The sequence below is a fragment of the Sinohyriopsis cumingii genome, chromosome 2 (genome assembly GCF_028554795.1).
Source record: "Sinohyriopsis cumingii isolate HCF-2022 chromosome 2, ASM2855479v2, whole genome shotgun sequence".
NCBI lineage: Eukaryota > Metazoa > Mollusca > Bivalvia > Unionida > Unionidae > Sinohyriopsis > Sinohyriopsis cumingii.
In genome coordinates, this window is record NC_142962.1 from 141,562,653 (window position 1) to 141,580,630 (window position 17,978).

At 35.1% G+C, this 17,978-nt stretch overlaps 1 protein-coding gene across 1 annotated transcript in view; it reads left to right on the top strand.

Annotated features, from left to right (window-relative positions):
- LOC149805961 (uncharacterized) overlaps positions 1-17,978 on the top strand; it is a 129,805-nt gene that overhangs the window by 27,978 nt on the left and 83,849 nt on the right. Inside the window, exon 3 of the mRNA XM_089950753.1 lies at positions 3,279-3,356. Within this exon, the coding sequence (XP_089806879.1) occupies positions 3,279-3,356 (78 nt within the window). The remainder of the gene's footprint in view (positions 1-3,278; positions 3,357-17,978) is intronic.

Consider the following 17,978-nt stretch of genomic DNA (forward strand, 5'->3'; position numbering starts at 1 on the left):
TAAGGTTAGTAAATTTTAAAAAAATGGACCAATAATGATACAAAACAATTTTGGAACCTTTTTCAATTCCATCGACTTTTTCCAGATGAATAGAAAAAACATGTACGTGATAGTTTTATGGACTTTTGTCCCCTTATACAGAATTTGTCATCAAAATAAATCAGGGTTCAGGTCAAATAACTCATTTGAGACCACTTTAATTTATATGGTAGATAAATACCCAAAAGCCCTAGACAAAGGTAGTAGGTGGTATCTTGCTAGATTTCATGAAAGCTTTTGGTCAAGTTAACTTAAATATTCTTTTTGAGAAACTTTAAAGTTTTCACAGTAGAGAGACAACTCTAAAGTGCTTTTGGTCCTATCTCACAGGGAAACACCCAACAGTTACTGCGAATTGAGTGCTCGCTAATTAACATCTTGTACCTTATGGTGTTCCACAGGGTTCAGTACTAGTGCCCCTTTTAATTTTTAATCTTTTTCAATGATTTGTCCCTTTATATTCAAAATAGGACTACAACCACAGATATGCTGTTGACACCACCCTCTTAGATGGCAAATTCTCTCTATACGAGCTTTAAAATATTTGTATTATACCTAGATAATTTAGAAAATTGGTGTAAACGAAATGGATGACTATATATATATATATATATATATATATATATATATATATATATATATATATATATATATATATATATAATTTGCAGCAATCCTGATGTCTACAGACCCACAAAGATCAAAGTTGCTGGAAGTAGTATTTAATATCATAACCAAAAAAATATTGTATTGCATACTAACAGATGCCTCGCTTGGCGCTCAGCATTAAGAGGTTAGTGTTAGGACTGGTTGGCTTGGTGTCAGGATAGCGTGACTGGGTGGGACATCATGATACATGTCTGCAGTTTTTTGCCCCAGTGCTAGACATCACTATAAACTGCCAAATTGCAGACATCATAGCAATATGACTGAAAATTTTTTAAAGCTATGTTAAAAATCTAAATCACACACACACACTTTATTGCAGGTTTTTACGTGTGACAAAGTCCTAAGAGTACCAGTATATTTTGATACCTAACATGTAAAAGACATGTCAGGCAGTGTTATGAAAAAACACCTCCTACACTCTGTGGATACTGTCCAATAGTAAATGTATCCTTCCCATTTCCCACTGAGTTAGGATTTACGAAAGTTATATTCAGCCCTACTTTCATTATCACAATATTGGTTAAGTGAAACTCCTGCCAAGACCACATGATCAGACTATTCCAACTCTGAAAGAGGATATGAAGCAATATCCTTGGTGGACATTATGTGGACTCCAACCAGGCAATGGACTCCAGCCAGGCAGTGGACTCCAACCAGGCAATGGACTCCAGCCAGGCAATGGACTCCAACAGACAACGGACTCTAACCAGACAATGGACTCCAACCAGCAATGGACTCCAACCAGGCAATAGACAAATAGGATTACTATCAATTAAAGAAGGGATTTTCTTAGGAAAGTCTAAACTTGTGTACAAGATTTCTAATCCTTGTCCATATCTTCAAAATATTCTAAATTCACACACACAAAAATGGAAATTGAACTCTATTTAGTTATGTTTCCTCAAAATAAACTTCCAAATTCCAAAATTTAAAACAGACTTATTTAGGAAAAGCTTTGCATTTATTCAGACCCATTGATGTGGAACAGTTGACCTATATTTGTCAAGGAAGCCAAATCAATGACCATTTTTTTTATAAAAGTGTGATACAATGATTACATTGCTGTATAACTTTGCTGTTGGCCATTAGGTTTACTTTGTAGACACATGTTTGTGAGTACACTGGAAAGGCACACTGGAGCATGCAATATGTTTTAATACACTCTGCAAAATCCTGTCACTTCCCTTATAGGAGGTAAAACATTGGTTACATTTTCTGAATTTTGATTCAGGCAGTCAGCCTGACAAGAGATTTATTGTCAATACAGACACACATATGAAGATTATATATACTGAATCACATACAACTACAAACATTCATAAATACATGAATAGGTATTTATGTAGCACACATTTTTTGGCATGTGCTTTGGATGTTCAGGAATTTTTTTAAAAACAGCATATATCCTATGATAAGCCAGTCGGGTGGCCAGACTAATACATTTTTTAAACTGTTGGGGGCTGGATATATATATATATATATATATATATATATATATATATATATATATATATATATATATATATATATATATATATATATATATATATATATATATATATATATGAAGCTGTGTTACATACAGTGAGCAGCTTATTTGATGTTACCATGAGTAGCTAGCTTTATGTTACATACAGTGAGCAGCTAGCTTGATGTTACATACAATGAGCAGCTACTTTGATGTTACATACAGTGAGCAGCTAGCATGATGTTACATACAATGAGCAGCTACCTTGATGTTATATACAGTGAGCAGCTAGCATGATGTTACTTGCAGTAAGCAGCTAGCTTGATGTTACATGCAATGAGCAGCTAGCTTGATGCTACATGCAATGATTATCTAGCTTAATGTTACATGCAATGAGTAGCTACCTTGAAGTTACATACAATGAGCAGCTAGCTTGATGTTACATACAATGAGCAGCTAGCTTGATGTTCCATACAATGAGCAGCTAGCTTGATGTTACATAAAGTGAGCAGCTAGCTTGATGTTACATGCAATGAGCAGCTAGCTTGATGTTCCGTACAATGAGCAGCTAGCTTGATGTTACATGCAATGAGCAGCTAGCTTGATGTTACATACAATGAGTAGCTAGCTTGATGTTCCATACAATGAGCAGCTAACTTGATGTTACATGCAACGAGTAACTAGCTTGATGTTCCATACAATGAGCAGCTAGCTTGATGCTACATGCAAGGATTAGCTAGCTTAATGTTACATGCAATGAGTAGCTAGCATGTTGTTACATATAATGATTAGCTACCTTGATGTTACATACAATGAGTAGCTAGCGTGATGTTACATACAATGAGCAGCTAGCTTGATGTTACATGCAATGAGCAGCTAGCTTAATGCTACATACAGTGAGTGGCTAGCATGATGTTACATACAATGAGCAGATAGCTTGATGTTCCATACAATGAGCAGCTAGCTTGATGTTACATGCAATGAGTAGCTAGCATGATGTTGCATGCAATGAGCAGCTAGCTTGATGAGAGTTAATTCAGGATATAAATACCCTTTATTTTTCTGGTAAAATTTAATTCTCAAGTCCCTATTCTTTTTTCAGATATCCTTGACGGAGATATAAAGTCCATTCTTGATGTCCTCTGGTTGATCATTTTGAACTATTGCATACACTTAGTTGGTAAGTCCATGTTTACAGATTGTTTTACCTTCATTTGGCTAAAATCCATGTTTGCAGACTGGTTTACCTTCATTTGGCTAAATTACATGTTTGCAGACTGGTTTAGTTAGGACCATTAATGTCTGACATATCTGCCCTCAAGAAGCTCAGTTTAAATATTTGACTCCACTGTTTACAAGACAGTTTAAATAAGCTTCAGCTGATGTGTACATGTTAACCATGAAAAAGTAATGCTGTAAGGTAAATTAATGTCTCTTAATTCATGTCTCCATGCTTTGAAGAACAAAAATTTGTATTGTCAGTAAAGTTAAAGAAAGCTCCACAAGTAATACTGTATGTAATCACATATAAGTTGAGTCAAACTGTAAACAACAAAGAGCCTGGTCTGCCATAGGAGAATGCACATGCAGAGCAGGGTCTCTGTTGTTTGCTGTACTGATTACTCCAAACAAACTGCATAGATCCTGGTTCCTTGAACAGTGTTAAAGTGACAAATCATTTGGAATTGTTTGTAAGTATGGTATATACTTGCTAATAAGTTGAGTCCAACTGCCAATGTGTAGATGATGATCTGCCATTGTATAATGTAGTGGAAGTTAAGGATCTGTATTGCTTGTTTTGCTGAGTACTCCTAATGAAATGCATCAACCCAGATCTGATTGCACATTATGTAATGGATGGTTGGGGTCTATGCTGTTTACAGTTGGACTCAACTTACAAACAAGTACAGTGTGCATGCAGTATGTGTCAGATTAAATGTCACAGAATGAAATAATGTCAAATATTAAGATTCCCATATTTAAACAAATCTTAAGGTTGGTGTTATGGTATATAGCTCTGCATGTGGATAGTTCTCCTCAAACTTAACCCTTAAGGATGGTTTTATGGTATCTAGCTCTGCATGTAGATAGTTCTCCTCAAACTTAACCCGTAAGGATGGTTTTATGGTATCTAGCTCAGCATGTAGATAGTTCTCCTCAAACTTAACCCGTAAGGATGGTTTATGGTATCTAGCTCTGCATGTAGATAGTTCTCCTCAAACTTAACCCTTAAGGATGGTTTATGGTATCTAGCCCTGCATGTAGATAGTTCTCCTCAAACTTAACCCTTAAGGATGTTTTTATGGTATCTAGCTCTGCATGTAGATAGTTCTCCTCAAACTTAACCCTTAAGGATGGTTTATGGTATCTAGCTCTGAATGTAGATAGTTCTCCTCAAACTTAACTCTTAAGGATGGTTTTATGGTATCTAGCTCTGCATGTAAATAGTTCTTCTCAAATGTACCCTTAAGGATGGTTTTATGGTATCTAGCTCTGCATGTAGATAGTTCTCCTCAAACTTAACCCTTAAGGATGGTTTTATGGAATCTAGCTCTGCATGTAAATAGTTCTTCTCAAATGTACCCTTGAGGATGGTTTTATGCTATCTAGCTCTGCATGTAGATAGTTCTCCTCAAAATTAACCCTTAAGGATGGTTTATTGTATCTAGCTCTGCATGTAGATAGTTCTCCTCAAACTTAACCCTTAAGGATGGTTTATGGTATCTAGCTCTGCATGTGGATCATTTGCATCAAATGTAAGCCTTATGCTTGTTTTCATGATGTCTAGCCGTGCATGTTGATTGTTCTTTTCAAACTTAAGCTGGGGACCCAGTTAGCCAAGTGGTCTAAGGTGATTGCCTTCACACATCACTGACATGTCACCTCAGTCAGCATGGGTTCAAGTTTCGGGTTTGGCCAACTTGGGTATCTGAGGAAGCTTGACGATAGCTTCCTATGGGTTGGTGGTACTTCCTGGGGTTCTCCCGAGTTCTTCCTCCACCAAATACACTGGCCACCACATATAGCCTACTAGTTTCTGAGAATGTAGTTAAACCCATAACAAAAATAATAGCAAAAACTTAAGCCTAGCTAGGTTTCATGATATCTAGCCCTGCATGCAGACTGTTCTTATCAAACTTGAGTTTTAAGTTTGGTTTCATAATATCTAGCCCTGCATGTGGATTGAATACACCTATCACAAAGCTTACTTAGGGATCATTCAATCAATTTGTTTTTGAAATCCTGTGGTGGGATCAGTTCTTTTATGACTTAGATAGGCAATAAATATCTTTATTTAATCAATAATTGAAGTGTCCAAGCTTTTTTGTCAGAAACATATGCACAAATGTTGGTAAAATACATATTATTGATTTTATTGAGATATACAGCTAGATTTTGGACAGGTACCAAATGATATTTGTATGTGGTCTTTTCATACCATACACACATTTGCAATACGAATTAATATAGTCCCTCAAGTCAAGCAGAAGACTGAATATTTGTGAAAGAGATTTTTCAATATGTCATTATTAGATTTAATGTTTTGATGTATTATCTTTTAAAACATTTATTTATTGACATGGATTCCATCAAAAGTACTGTCATGAAAAGTTTCCATCCAATGTCAGTGAAGTTTGTTTATGATCCAGTTTAGTGAAATAGGTTTACAATCCATATTAGTGACATTGGTTTACAATCCATATTAGTGACATTGGTTTACAGTCCATATTAGTGACATTGGTTTACAGTCCACATTAGTGACATTGGTTACAGTCCGCATTAGTGACATTGGTTTATAGTCCATATTAGTGACATTGGTTTACAGTCCATATTAGTGACATTGGTTTACAGTCCATATTATTGACATTGGTTTACAGTCCACATTAGTGACAGTGGTTTACAGTCCACATTAGTGATATTGGTTTATAGTCTACATTAGTGACATTGGTTTACAATCCATATTAGTGACATTGGAATATAGTCTCATTAGTGGAATTTGTTTACAGTCCACATTAGTGGTATTGGTTTACAGTCCACATTAGTGACATTGGTTTGCAATCCACATTAGTGACATTGGTTTACAACCCAGATTAATGATATTGCTTTACAACCTAAAAGGGACATTGCTGAATAGTTGACATAAGTCATCAAGAACAAGCTTTTGTGCACAAGTTTCTGTCAAAAAACTATCAGTTGGACAGAATTAATACTACCAGTGAAATCTAAGGGTGACAGTCTAGTGGTACTTGTTGACTTAGACTTAATTATTCAAAGTTAGGATTAGTTCTACAGACAGTGATCATCTTCAGGGAACTTTGAAATAGTTTTATTGTTTAATTTTTTTGTGTTAATTTTTTTAGGCGTGTGCATGAGATATATGTACATTTCAAGCATCCATTAGCAAGATTACTTTCTCCATCTCCAAAAGAAATCTCCAAAATACTGTGAATTTACTATTTTTCATAGGTACTGTATATACTCGCTTATAAGGTAAGTCAAATTGCAGACAACAAAGATCCTGATCTGCCGTAGCATAATGAACTGAAGATCAATGTCTATGTTGCTTGTTCTACTTATTACTCCTAACAAAATGCACAGACCCAGATCTGCTGGCACATTATGCGATTGCAGATCTGGGTCTGTGCAGTTTGCAGTTGGACTCATCTTATAAACTTGTATATATGGTAACCAGTATATGTACAATAAATGAAAGAAATTCATGATTAGCTTGATGAAATTTCCATTTTATGTCTTTAGTATTTTTTTGGCATTGTTTTCAGCACCTTAATTGGTGAGTCTAGCCGATGATTGCGAATGAATTGTACATACATGTACATTAGTACGAGTAGTATCATGTAGATAAACTTTGTGAGTAAAAGAATTTTCACGGGATACAGTCATACTGTTGATATTAAGTTCCAGTCTCAACAAAACTATCCATTTGTTTCCAATGACAAAATCAAAATTAAAATATGCATGAATATTTCTGATTTCAAAGCAGTGCTGTGAAGGAGAAACAGACCATTTCAAATATGTTAGGGTTTTGTGTGTGATACCCATGTGTCCTATCAAAGCAGTTTTCAATATTGATTTGTCTACCTGTTCCATCTGACTGAGAATAGATATATAGTTTTGATTTATAGTGCCTTAGCTGGTTTACCTGTAGATACCTGAGACTGGAATACCATATTGTTTTATGGTTTTCATGTTTAATTGAGTGCTCATAAAGGAGAACATCAATAAATCAGGTACAGAAATCATTTATGTGAACTCAGTTGAGTCAGCAAGGAGCTGGCAATTAAATTCCATGATCAGGAACTGTTTTAATATGGCTGATTTCATTGCTGCATGAAACTGTATATGTCCTTACAATGGCCGACCAATCTCTTAATACTGAATAAATCTGAGAAGGAAGAACACAGTGGTTTGGTGATTATCTTTCAATTGATCAGAATATATGTAAGAATGGCTAGTTAAAATGAAGATGTCTAACATTCTGTATGGTGTAATTTGTGTAAAATGCATTCTTTCAGAACTGCATCTATTCATGACAATTACATAAGGACATCCTTTACAAGTGCATTGCTGTCCTTTGACTGGACCATCAAAACTAATGCAATTGAAACCCCTCCTTACGATTTAAGAGAATGCTTTTATTTTGCATAATTGCTAATGTTAAATGTTTATAATTGTGTGGAAAAACAAAAACCCTCTTGCTAGCGTCATCCTACAATTATAAGTCTGGGAAACCAAACACAGAATATTTTAGGAATCACCTCAGTGTGCAGATTTTTTTTGACAGTCCTTTTTTATTTTAAGCAGATTTTACACCAAGTTCTTTCATTTATGATCTATGCTTGATTACAAGTAGGATCCAACTGCAGACTGCATAGACCCAGATCTGTTCTTGCATAATGTTCTGTCAGATCTGGGTCTATATATTTGCTATTATTAATTATACCAGCATGTCTGATTGGAAGGAAGCAGCTTCCGAAACATGCCTGATTAGAGGGAAGCGTTGCCTGAAACTTGCCTGAAACATCATGATTTACTCAGAATCTACCACCAGGCATGTCTTGTGTCATGTTACCATCATGACTGGTGGGATGGAATCACTGTCTAAAATATACCTGAAACATGATTTTCTTAGTACCAACCTCCAGGCATGCCTTGTGTCCTATTACCATAATCCCTGGTCAGAAGGGGACTGCTTCTAAAACATCATTACCACTTACTTTTGCGGATTAAATAAGTCTCAAAATTGGATCTTGCATTGGGTGTGGTCAGAGAGACAGATAGATAGAGAATGAACCTCCAGAGAGGAGAGTTCTCATACTAAACTTAGGTATAATATTCTTATAATATATACACACATGTAATGGATCAATATATATGACATCATCAATCTTTGCTTGTTATGATGAGTTTTAGCATCATGAAATTTACCCAGAAATTGATTTTGTAAGAGTACAGTGCGTGTATTATGTTTAGTGTAGTATTATTTGCTTCTGAAGCCACAAGTGGTAATGTATGTTAATGATATGGAAGGAACTGGAAAATGGATAAAACTAGCAGCCTTGGATGGGTGACAACAAAACTTCACACATGCTGGGTCAGGGAATCAAACCTGGGATCAGATACATTTTTATTTATCCAGGGTGATGAATTGTAAATGGGGTTTCAAAATCATTTGTAAAGTGTGACATTGACAGATTTTAATATAATTGCACACAGAGTGTACAAAGAAGCAGCCAAAATAAATATAACTTGTGGAAAAAATTACTGATGAAGTTTTTCTTCCATAATAAAATCCCAGTCAGTGAGTTAATAAAATGTTTTTATTTATAATCATTTGGCAGCCCAATAAGATTTTTTAAGTTGGCATGGGGGATATAGAATTTGGCAGCCCAATAAGATTTTTAAAGTTGGCATGGGGGATATAGAATTTGGCAGCCCAATAAGATTTTTTTAAGTTGGCATGAGGATATAGAATTTGGCAGCCCAATAAGATTTTGAAAGTTGGCATGGGGGATATAGAATTTGGCAGCCCAATAAGATTTTTTAAGTTGGCATGGGGGATATAAAATTTGGCAGCCCAATAAGATTTTTTAAGTTGGCATGGGGGATATAGAATTTGGCAGCCCAGTAAGATTTTGAAAGTTGGAATGGGGGATATAGAATTTGGCAGCCCAATAAGATTTTTTAAGTTGGCATGGGAATATAGAATTTGGCAGCCCAATAAGATTTTAAAAGTTGGCATGGGGGATATAGAATTTGGCAGCCCAATAAGATTTTTTTAAGTTGGCATGGGGATATAGAATTTGGCAGCCCAATAAGATTTTGAAAGTTGGCATGGGGGATATAGAATTTGGCAGCCCAATAAGATTTTTTAAGTTGGCATGGGGGATATAGAATTTGGCAACCCAATAAGATTTTTTAAGTTGGCATTGGGGATATAGAATTTGGCAACCCAATAAGATTTTTAAAGTTGGCATGGGGGATATAGAATTTGGCAGCCCAGTAAGATTTTTAAAGTTGGCATGGGGGATATAGAATTTGGCAGCCCAATAAGATTTTTTAAGTTGGCATGGGAATATAGAATTTGGCAGCCCAATAAGATTTTAAAAGTTGGCATGGGGAATATAGAATTTGGCAGCCCAATAAGATTTTTTTAAGTTGGCATGGGGATATAGAATTTGGCAGCCCAATAAGATTTTGAAAGTTGGCATGGGGGATATAGAATTTGGCAGCCCAATAAGATTTTTTAAGTTGGCATGGGGGATATAGAATTTGGCAACGCAATAAGATTTTTTAAGTTGGCATGGGGGATATATAATTTGGCAACCCAATAAGATTTTTTAAGTTGGCATGGGGGATATAGAATTTGGCAACCCAATAAGATTTTTTAAGTTGGCATGGGGGATATAGAATTTGGCAACCCAATAAGATTTTTTAAGTTGGCATGGGGATATAGAATTTGGCATATCCTCATGATGACATGGATCAGTGAGTTTGGAAATATATGCAGTAGAGCATATGACACCATAAATATTTTTTATTCCATAACTGATTTTTAATATTGTATCATATATGTATGTGCAAATTTAGTTTTCCTTACAAAATTTTGTTAAAATATTGCATTAGCTACAATTTTTTATTTAAAATATTCACAACCCCAACAACAAGTGGATGTATACGGTAATTAGATTAATTCTGTTTGTCTTAAATTTATAGTGGATTTTAATGTTAATAATCAGCCATCAGCATTCCCATCAGTGGCCATTTCATGCATGAGCAGGTGTATATGATCTGTAAATAAATCCCCAATGATTTAACAGATATACATTTGCCCTAATGAGTTGGCAATATAACTGTTATAACAATCATTGAACTCATCTCAGTAAGACTGCTTTGTAGTCATAGATCCTGACCAAACAGTATGATCTAAACATGTACTTTTTGGAGGGTTCACAGAAATAGGCAAGAAAAAGTTTGAAGGGATTCTTAATTTAATCATTGAAGTTTTCTCCACATATTGGTGGATATTAGGTTAGCTTGCATGGTAGACCTGCATACATGTTTAATAGTCTATGATAACTGTCTTGTACTGTATATGGCAGTGTTGGATATGGCAGGCTCTTGGTTGATTCTGCATTATAAATGTGAAAGACCCTAATAAATTGAGGTAGGGGTGAAGGTTTATCCAGCTTACATGCCTTACTTTATTGAGGGTTTGTAACATTCTAAGAAAATGAACCAGTATATATATACAGTTTGGGTTATTATATTAAACATTTTAAAGTGAACTTTTAAGGGAACATATACATTAAAGGATAGTGCATCAAATGGTCCTAGAGTTCTGTTCTTTAACTTGTCAATATGGCACAGTCTATTGACACCATCATTGGCAGACGTTATTTCAAAATTCGATGACCATATCAGATGCATGAAATAAAGATATGAGCAAAATATTTGATTTGATTCATTAATGAATTGATTTGATTCATTATTGATTTGGTTTGGTTCGCGAGCCATCATTCCATATTATACAAATATGGTATTTATAGAATGCCAGTGTAGGCCATAAACCAGTACCGCATATACTTGCTTATGAGTCCAACTGCAAACTGCACAGACCTAGATCATTTGTTGCATAATGTGCCAGCAGATCTGGGTCTGTACATTTTTTTTTTTAGCAGTAGTCAGTAGAACAAACAGCATAGTCTCTAATCTGCAGGTGCATTATGCTGCAACAGAACACGATCTCTGTTATTTACAGTTATACTCGACTTATAAGCGAGTATATATGTATGTTCTTGTTCTTGTTTCAGTTTATGTTGTTGTTGTGGGGTTTAATGCCATTTTTCAGCACACGATAGGCTATGCATGGCGGCCAATATTAATGGTGGAGGAAGAACCTGGGAAAACCCCAGGAAGAACCACCGACCCATGAGAAGCTACTGGCAAGCTTTCTCACATACCCACATTGGCCAAATCCTAGACTCGAAACCATGCAGACAGAGTTGAGATGGCAGCAATTCATAATGGAGAGCGCTTTAGACCACTTGGCTACTCGGGGCCCCCGTTTCAATTTAGCTCTTTCTTTTACCCCTCATCCTGTACAAGGTCAGTATCAAGAAACGATTGCTACTTTACATTCATTAGACATTGTATTGGAACCTGTACACCTGGTTTCTTTTCTTTCCTGGCCTAGTAGTTAGAGCATCTGCTTCGGATGTGAGAGGTTGTAGGTTTAAACCCTGGCAGAGCCATACCAAACACTTATCAAAATGGTACACGCAGCTGCCTCACTTTGCACTCAGCATTAAGAGGTGAGTGTTAGGACTGGTTGGCCTGGTGTCAGGAAAATGTGTCTGGGTGAGAAATGATGCCCCAGTGCTAGACATCAGTATAAACTGTCACACTGCAGACATCATAGCAATATGACTGAAAAATTATTAAAGCTACATTAAAATCCAAAACACACACACACACTCTTTTATTCCCACTTGATCTTTACAACATTTTCAAGTGTTTATGGCAATCTATTTGAAATGAAACAAGAAAAAGTTGCAAAAAATTACCAGAAATAAGACAAATGAGGAACACTGTACTGATGTGATATAAAACAACCAAATAAATTACTGGTACATGCACAGATTACTGAAAAATATGACACATGTTCCAAAATTATATAAAATGTAACTCTAACAAAATTGTAAGATGTCACAGAAAGCATCCTTGAATCAAGGATTTATAGTTTGAAGATCATGCTTAACCTCTACGAAGCCTATCTCCTATCACAGTAGTTAGAAAATAAATAATTAAACAATCCCTCAAGTAAATGCTAACTCAGATTGCAACATTATTTTTAATTTAGTATTCATGAATAAAGGAATGTGACTTTTGTTCAAATTATACTGGTTTTATATTAAATGTAGCTGCAAAATTTTAAGACTTTTGCTCAAAAACTCTCTTATCATTGTTTTTCAAGGTGTGTTAGCACCATGGCATCAAGGCTTCCAGTAAAATTGTAATTATACCAGTCCAGTACCCAATACAAAATTGTAATTATACTAGTCTTGTACCCAATACAAAAACAGAAGAGACCATACTCTTTTATTGTATTTCTTTTCTAAAACTGTTCAGCATATCTGACCACAATTGCCTTTCAGTTTGTTTGGAATTATGTTCATCTTCCATGCATTATTTTTATTGCTGCTAAACAAACAAAATTCTGAATAATGCTTTTAAAAGAATTGTATGCCTTCTGTTAATCCAATGCAATGTGAATATTAAAGCATAATGGTCATTGTGAGTTGTTTAAATGACCCTTGTCTGTCATTAACTGAATAATGTTGAAACAATTTTTCATTCTAGAATACACACCCACTTCTGACTAAATATGACAGCAGTCATCTATTGATGACCTTTCAAGTTTGTACAAATAGCCCTTCCATTTTAACCAGTATGTATAGATTAACAGGAAATACCTGTCTATTGGAATATTTAAAATGGCCAGTGTCCACTGGACAAATAATTGTTAAAAAATATGGTCTTACATATTATTTTAAGGAACTCTACATTCACTTCCAGCATGTTTGATGCTAGATCATACCTTTTTGTATGGCAGACTTGACCCTAATTATCATGCTAATGAAAAATCAAATGGACAGGTCATTCTTACCAGTCTATATTGTTTCTAGAATAATTTAAAACTAGAGAAAATAATTTGAGGGAAGCTGGTCATATTTGGTATATTTTAAGAAGATGGATAGATGACAATGAAGGATTTTGGATCCTGGATGTGGCCCCCAGAGCTGGATTCAATTATTTATACATGTATCTCTCTCAGGATACACACATGTACAGATCAAAAGACACACCTGCCTGAAATTGCTTAGCAGAATTTGACCAATGTTAGCAGGAAGCATCTTGGCCATGAGGGCTTGAAATTTTTTGTTAGTAATGATGCCAGTCCACAATCGAATATGGTCACCATTACCAAAAATAGGAGAACCTTTAAACATATTTTGTTGAATAAAATTGCTCAAGAAAATGTGACCAAATTTGACAGAAAGCATTTTATCCTGGATGACTTTGAAACTGTAAAAATAATGCCAATCTGCCATCAAATATTGGCTCAAGTACTTAAAATAGGAAAGCATTATAACGCCTTTTTTAAAACAATGCAGCACATCATAATTTTTTCAAACTTGAAAAAGTGTCATGGCATGTTTATAGATGATGCTGTTACGCAGTCACATATGTCCACCATTAATAAAATAATAGAAAAACTTTCAAAAGAGTTCACCTATACAGCCTGTCAACAGAGATTGACCAAACTTGTACAGAAAGCATATTGGCATTTGGGCTTTAAAGTTGTTAGTATGTAAATCTGCTGTCAAATATGGGTGCTGCTACAAATTTTTGTTGTTGTTGTTAACTTCATGTTGAAAGGTCATTTAAAGGAATTTGACCAAATTTGATTGAAAGCATTATAGTTTAAGGTCTTTCACATCGATGGAATAATGCTGATCTACCCCCATATCTGACTGCCTTTACTAAAATTAGAAGAATGTATCTAAAACGAAAATTTGATCAGCATTGACGAAAATGTCCTGGCATAGAGGCCTTTCAACATTAGATAAAATAATATTAATGCATCATCAAATTTGGATGAACATTTAAAAACTAAAGAAAGTTTGAAATAAACAAAGAGCATCCATTTGACCCAGATTGTGTTGGGGTTTTTTTGGCCAACAGCTCTTGCATTTGGCTATAAGGAAGATGTTAGGTCGGGTGAGCAATCTCACACCGATTTGGGCCTTGAGTTCATGGTTTGTTGCAAACATGGAGTCCATACAAATTGGTATCCTAGGAAAAAATAGAATTTTAACAAAAATCTCATTAGGTATAAAGTGTATTTATTTTTAGCTTCAGTTAAGGAAACACTGTTAATATTTTCTGTAAAATTTCAGAACATTGTTATAGGATAGTATAAAACAAGTCAGTATCAGATTACCAGTATGGAATATACTGAGAAAGGGAGACTGAGGTATATATAAATATCAGATTACAAGTATTAAATGTACTCAGATTACAAGTATGAAATAAATTCAGAGAGAGAGAGGTGTAAATAAATATCAGATTGCAGGTAGGTGAGGGAGTGAGACATCTATATCAATATCAGATTACAAATATGACATATTATACTCACAGAGAGAGAGAGTGAGAGGTGTAAATATCAGATTACAAGTGTGAAATATACTCAGAGAGGGAGTGAGATGTGTATATAAATATCAGATTAAAAGTATGAAATATACTCGTAGAGGGGGTGAGATGTGTATATAAATATCAGATTAAAAGTAAGAGAGAGTGAGAAGTTTTTATAAATATCAGATTACAAGTATGAAATATACTTGTAGAGGGGGTGAGATGTATATATGAATATCAGATTAAAAGTAAGAGAGGGAGTGAGAGGTTTATATAAATATCAGATTACAAGTATGAAATATACTCAGAGAGAGAGAGTGAGAGGTGTAAATAAATATCAGATTACAAGTATGAAATATACTCAGAGAGAGAGAGAGAGTGAGAGGTGTAAATAAATATCAGATTACAAGTACGTGAAGGAGTGAGACATCTATATCAGTATCAGATTACAAGTATGACATATACTCACAGAGAGAGAGTGAAAGGTGTAAATATCAGATCACAAGTATGAAATATACTCAGAGAGGGAGTGAGAGGTGTAAATATATATCAGATTACAAGTATGAAATATACTCATAGAGGGAGTGAGAGGTTTATATAAATATCAGATTACAAGTATGAAATATACTCAGAGAGGGAGTGAGAGGTTTATATAAATATCAGATTACAAGTAAGAGAAGATGTGAGAGGTCTATATAAATATCAGATTACAAGATGAAATATATTGAGAGAGAGAGAGGTGTATATAAATATAAGATTACCAGTATGAAATATACTGAAAGAGATAGTGAGAGGTGTCTGTACATTGGAATGACTGCTATCCAGGGATGCAGTTTTCAACAGCTAGTGTAAATTGCAGAAATCAAAATAAAACTGCTGTTTGACTAACATTTTATTTTAAAACGCAAAAGCCGTCTTGCTATTAAATTGATGAATTATGTGCATAGCAACAATAAGCTGTATATGTTACAGCAAAATATAAAATATCAAGTAGGTAAACAACCACATTTTATTGCTTGAATTTAAATATTGTGGTATATGTTAGGAATGTTTCTGCTCTGTTGATATTATTGTCTTTGTTTACTGGGTCCCACCAGAAGTACTTTGAGCCACTTTTGGATGCATGAACAAACAAAATAGATGATCACAACTGGACACTGTAGGTAGGGCAAATAGTACACACCTATTTAATACCTCAGTAGGTAATCCTTCACCTTTTAGATGCTTATCATATATACTTGCCTATAAGATGAGTCCAACTGAAAACTGCACAGACCCAGTTCAGCTGCTCATAATGTGCTGGCAGATTTGGGTCTGTGCAGTTTGATAGGAGTAATTAGTAGAACAAACAAATGGACCCTGACCTGCTGACCTATTATGCTATGGCAGATCAGAAATTTTCTTGCTTGCAGTTTGACTTGACTTTTAAGCAAGTTCAATGCCATAGGAGACCACTATTTATATCAGGTGATTGTTTCAACAGACATAAATACTTTGACCACTGGCAGAGAGTGGGACGGAGGCAGTGAATCACTTGAATCATTAGTACAAGGGTTGCAGCGTTTAGCAGGGTTACATACAATGATACTGGAGTAGAATTTAATCAATGATGCTTAATTTAGTCACCCTTTATACTGAAACCAAAATTCCGATCACTCATGAATTGAGTTTCTTATCGTTAACTCATTTGTTCTAATTAAAGTATTTTTTAATGCTTGTTTTTATTTTTCTCTGCAATGCATTTTATATACCCAAAGCCTTACCGACACAAATACTGCTATTTTAAAAGTACGGTAGTATATGTACATTTCAAAACTTCAACAAGAAATTGAAGGGCAATGTCACTTCTTGGACTTGTCAATGTTTGTTAAAAAAACCCAACTGCCATCTGTGATCAAATTGTACAATAAATAACACACACTTAGCTTCAAAAGGAGTCAGGGGTCACAAGCTGGTAATTGAAAATTCTTATGCAGGAACATTACATTCTCCTCCCCATAAAAGCTTTATTTTAATTCATGTTAGTTCTATATGACTCATTTCAAGACAAGTATTCATTTCCTTGTATCTAATTATACCCAGTCAAGTTTGTGTGTTTGAAGTTTTATTCTGAATGATAATCCAGGGATTTATATTTAAGTGTCACCCACTGAGTAGTAGATAACCATGTTGTTACCCTTGTTTGTTATTCAGTTGAACCTTTATTAGGATTTGTGTTTAGGTGAACTTTAGGCACTCTAATGGAGCCTCAATGCCCCATGTACATAATATCTTTTTTTTACATGTGGTCTTGCAAGTCTATGTGGTCTGTTCTTGTTATTCTTGCAATATTTCTTCTTATTGTTGTTGTTACAGTCTGGTTCATTTTTATTGTTATTTTTATGGCTCTACTGGTGTATGGGTTGGTCTGATGTCCATGATCTGTCACCTGTCATCCATCCATCCATTAGTGAAAATTGTTATTTGGAGGATTGCCATAAAACTCTACACAAACAAATTCGTACTGGTCCTGAATGAATATGGTACTGCATGGAAATGCATTGTAGCTGCTACAGCAGCCATTTTGAAAATCATGTTATTGCTTTTTACTCCTGAACAGATAGCAAATTGACATGGGGTTTCACAGTAAGACTTTTCACAATTTCTTTTTGGTCATAAATAAAAATGGTGCCAATTTCGCTTTCAATATGTCCACCACTGCAGCTCTCTTGAAAACCTTGTTTTTGCTGCTTCTCTTGAATGTAAGGTCAGATAGACGTGGGGTTGTACCAGTAGATTTCTTAAGATGTCTAGTTGATCCTAAACAAAAATGGTGCCTGTGGAATGTCCAACATGTGGCCACAATGGCCATCTTGAAAATCTTGTTATTGCTACTCCTCTGGAATGGATGATGATATGAACATGGGGTTTTTACTAGAAGACTCACTTTTACTGCCATCTCTCCTCTGTCAACATGGGTTCAAGTCTCAGGCTTGGCCATGGTGAGTGTGTGAGAAGGCTTGCCAGTAGCTTCCTTTGGATTGTTGGTTCTTACCGAGGATTTCCCAAGTTCTTCCACCAGCTATACAGGCCACCATGTACAGAC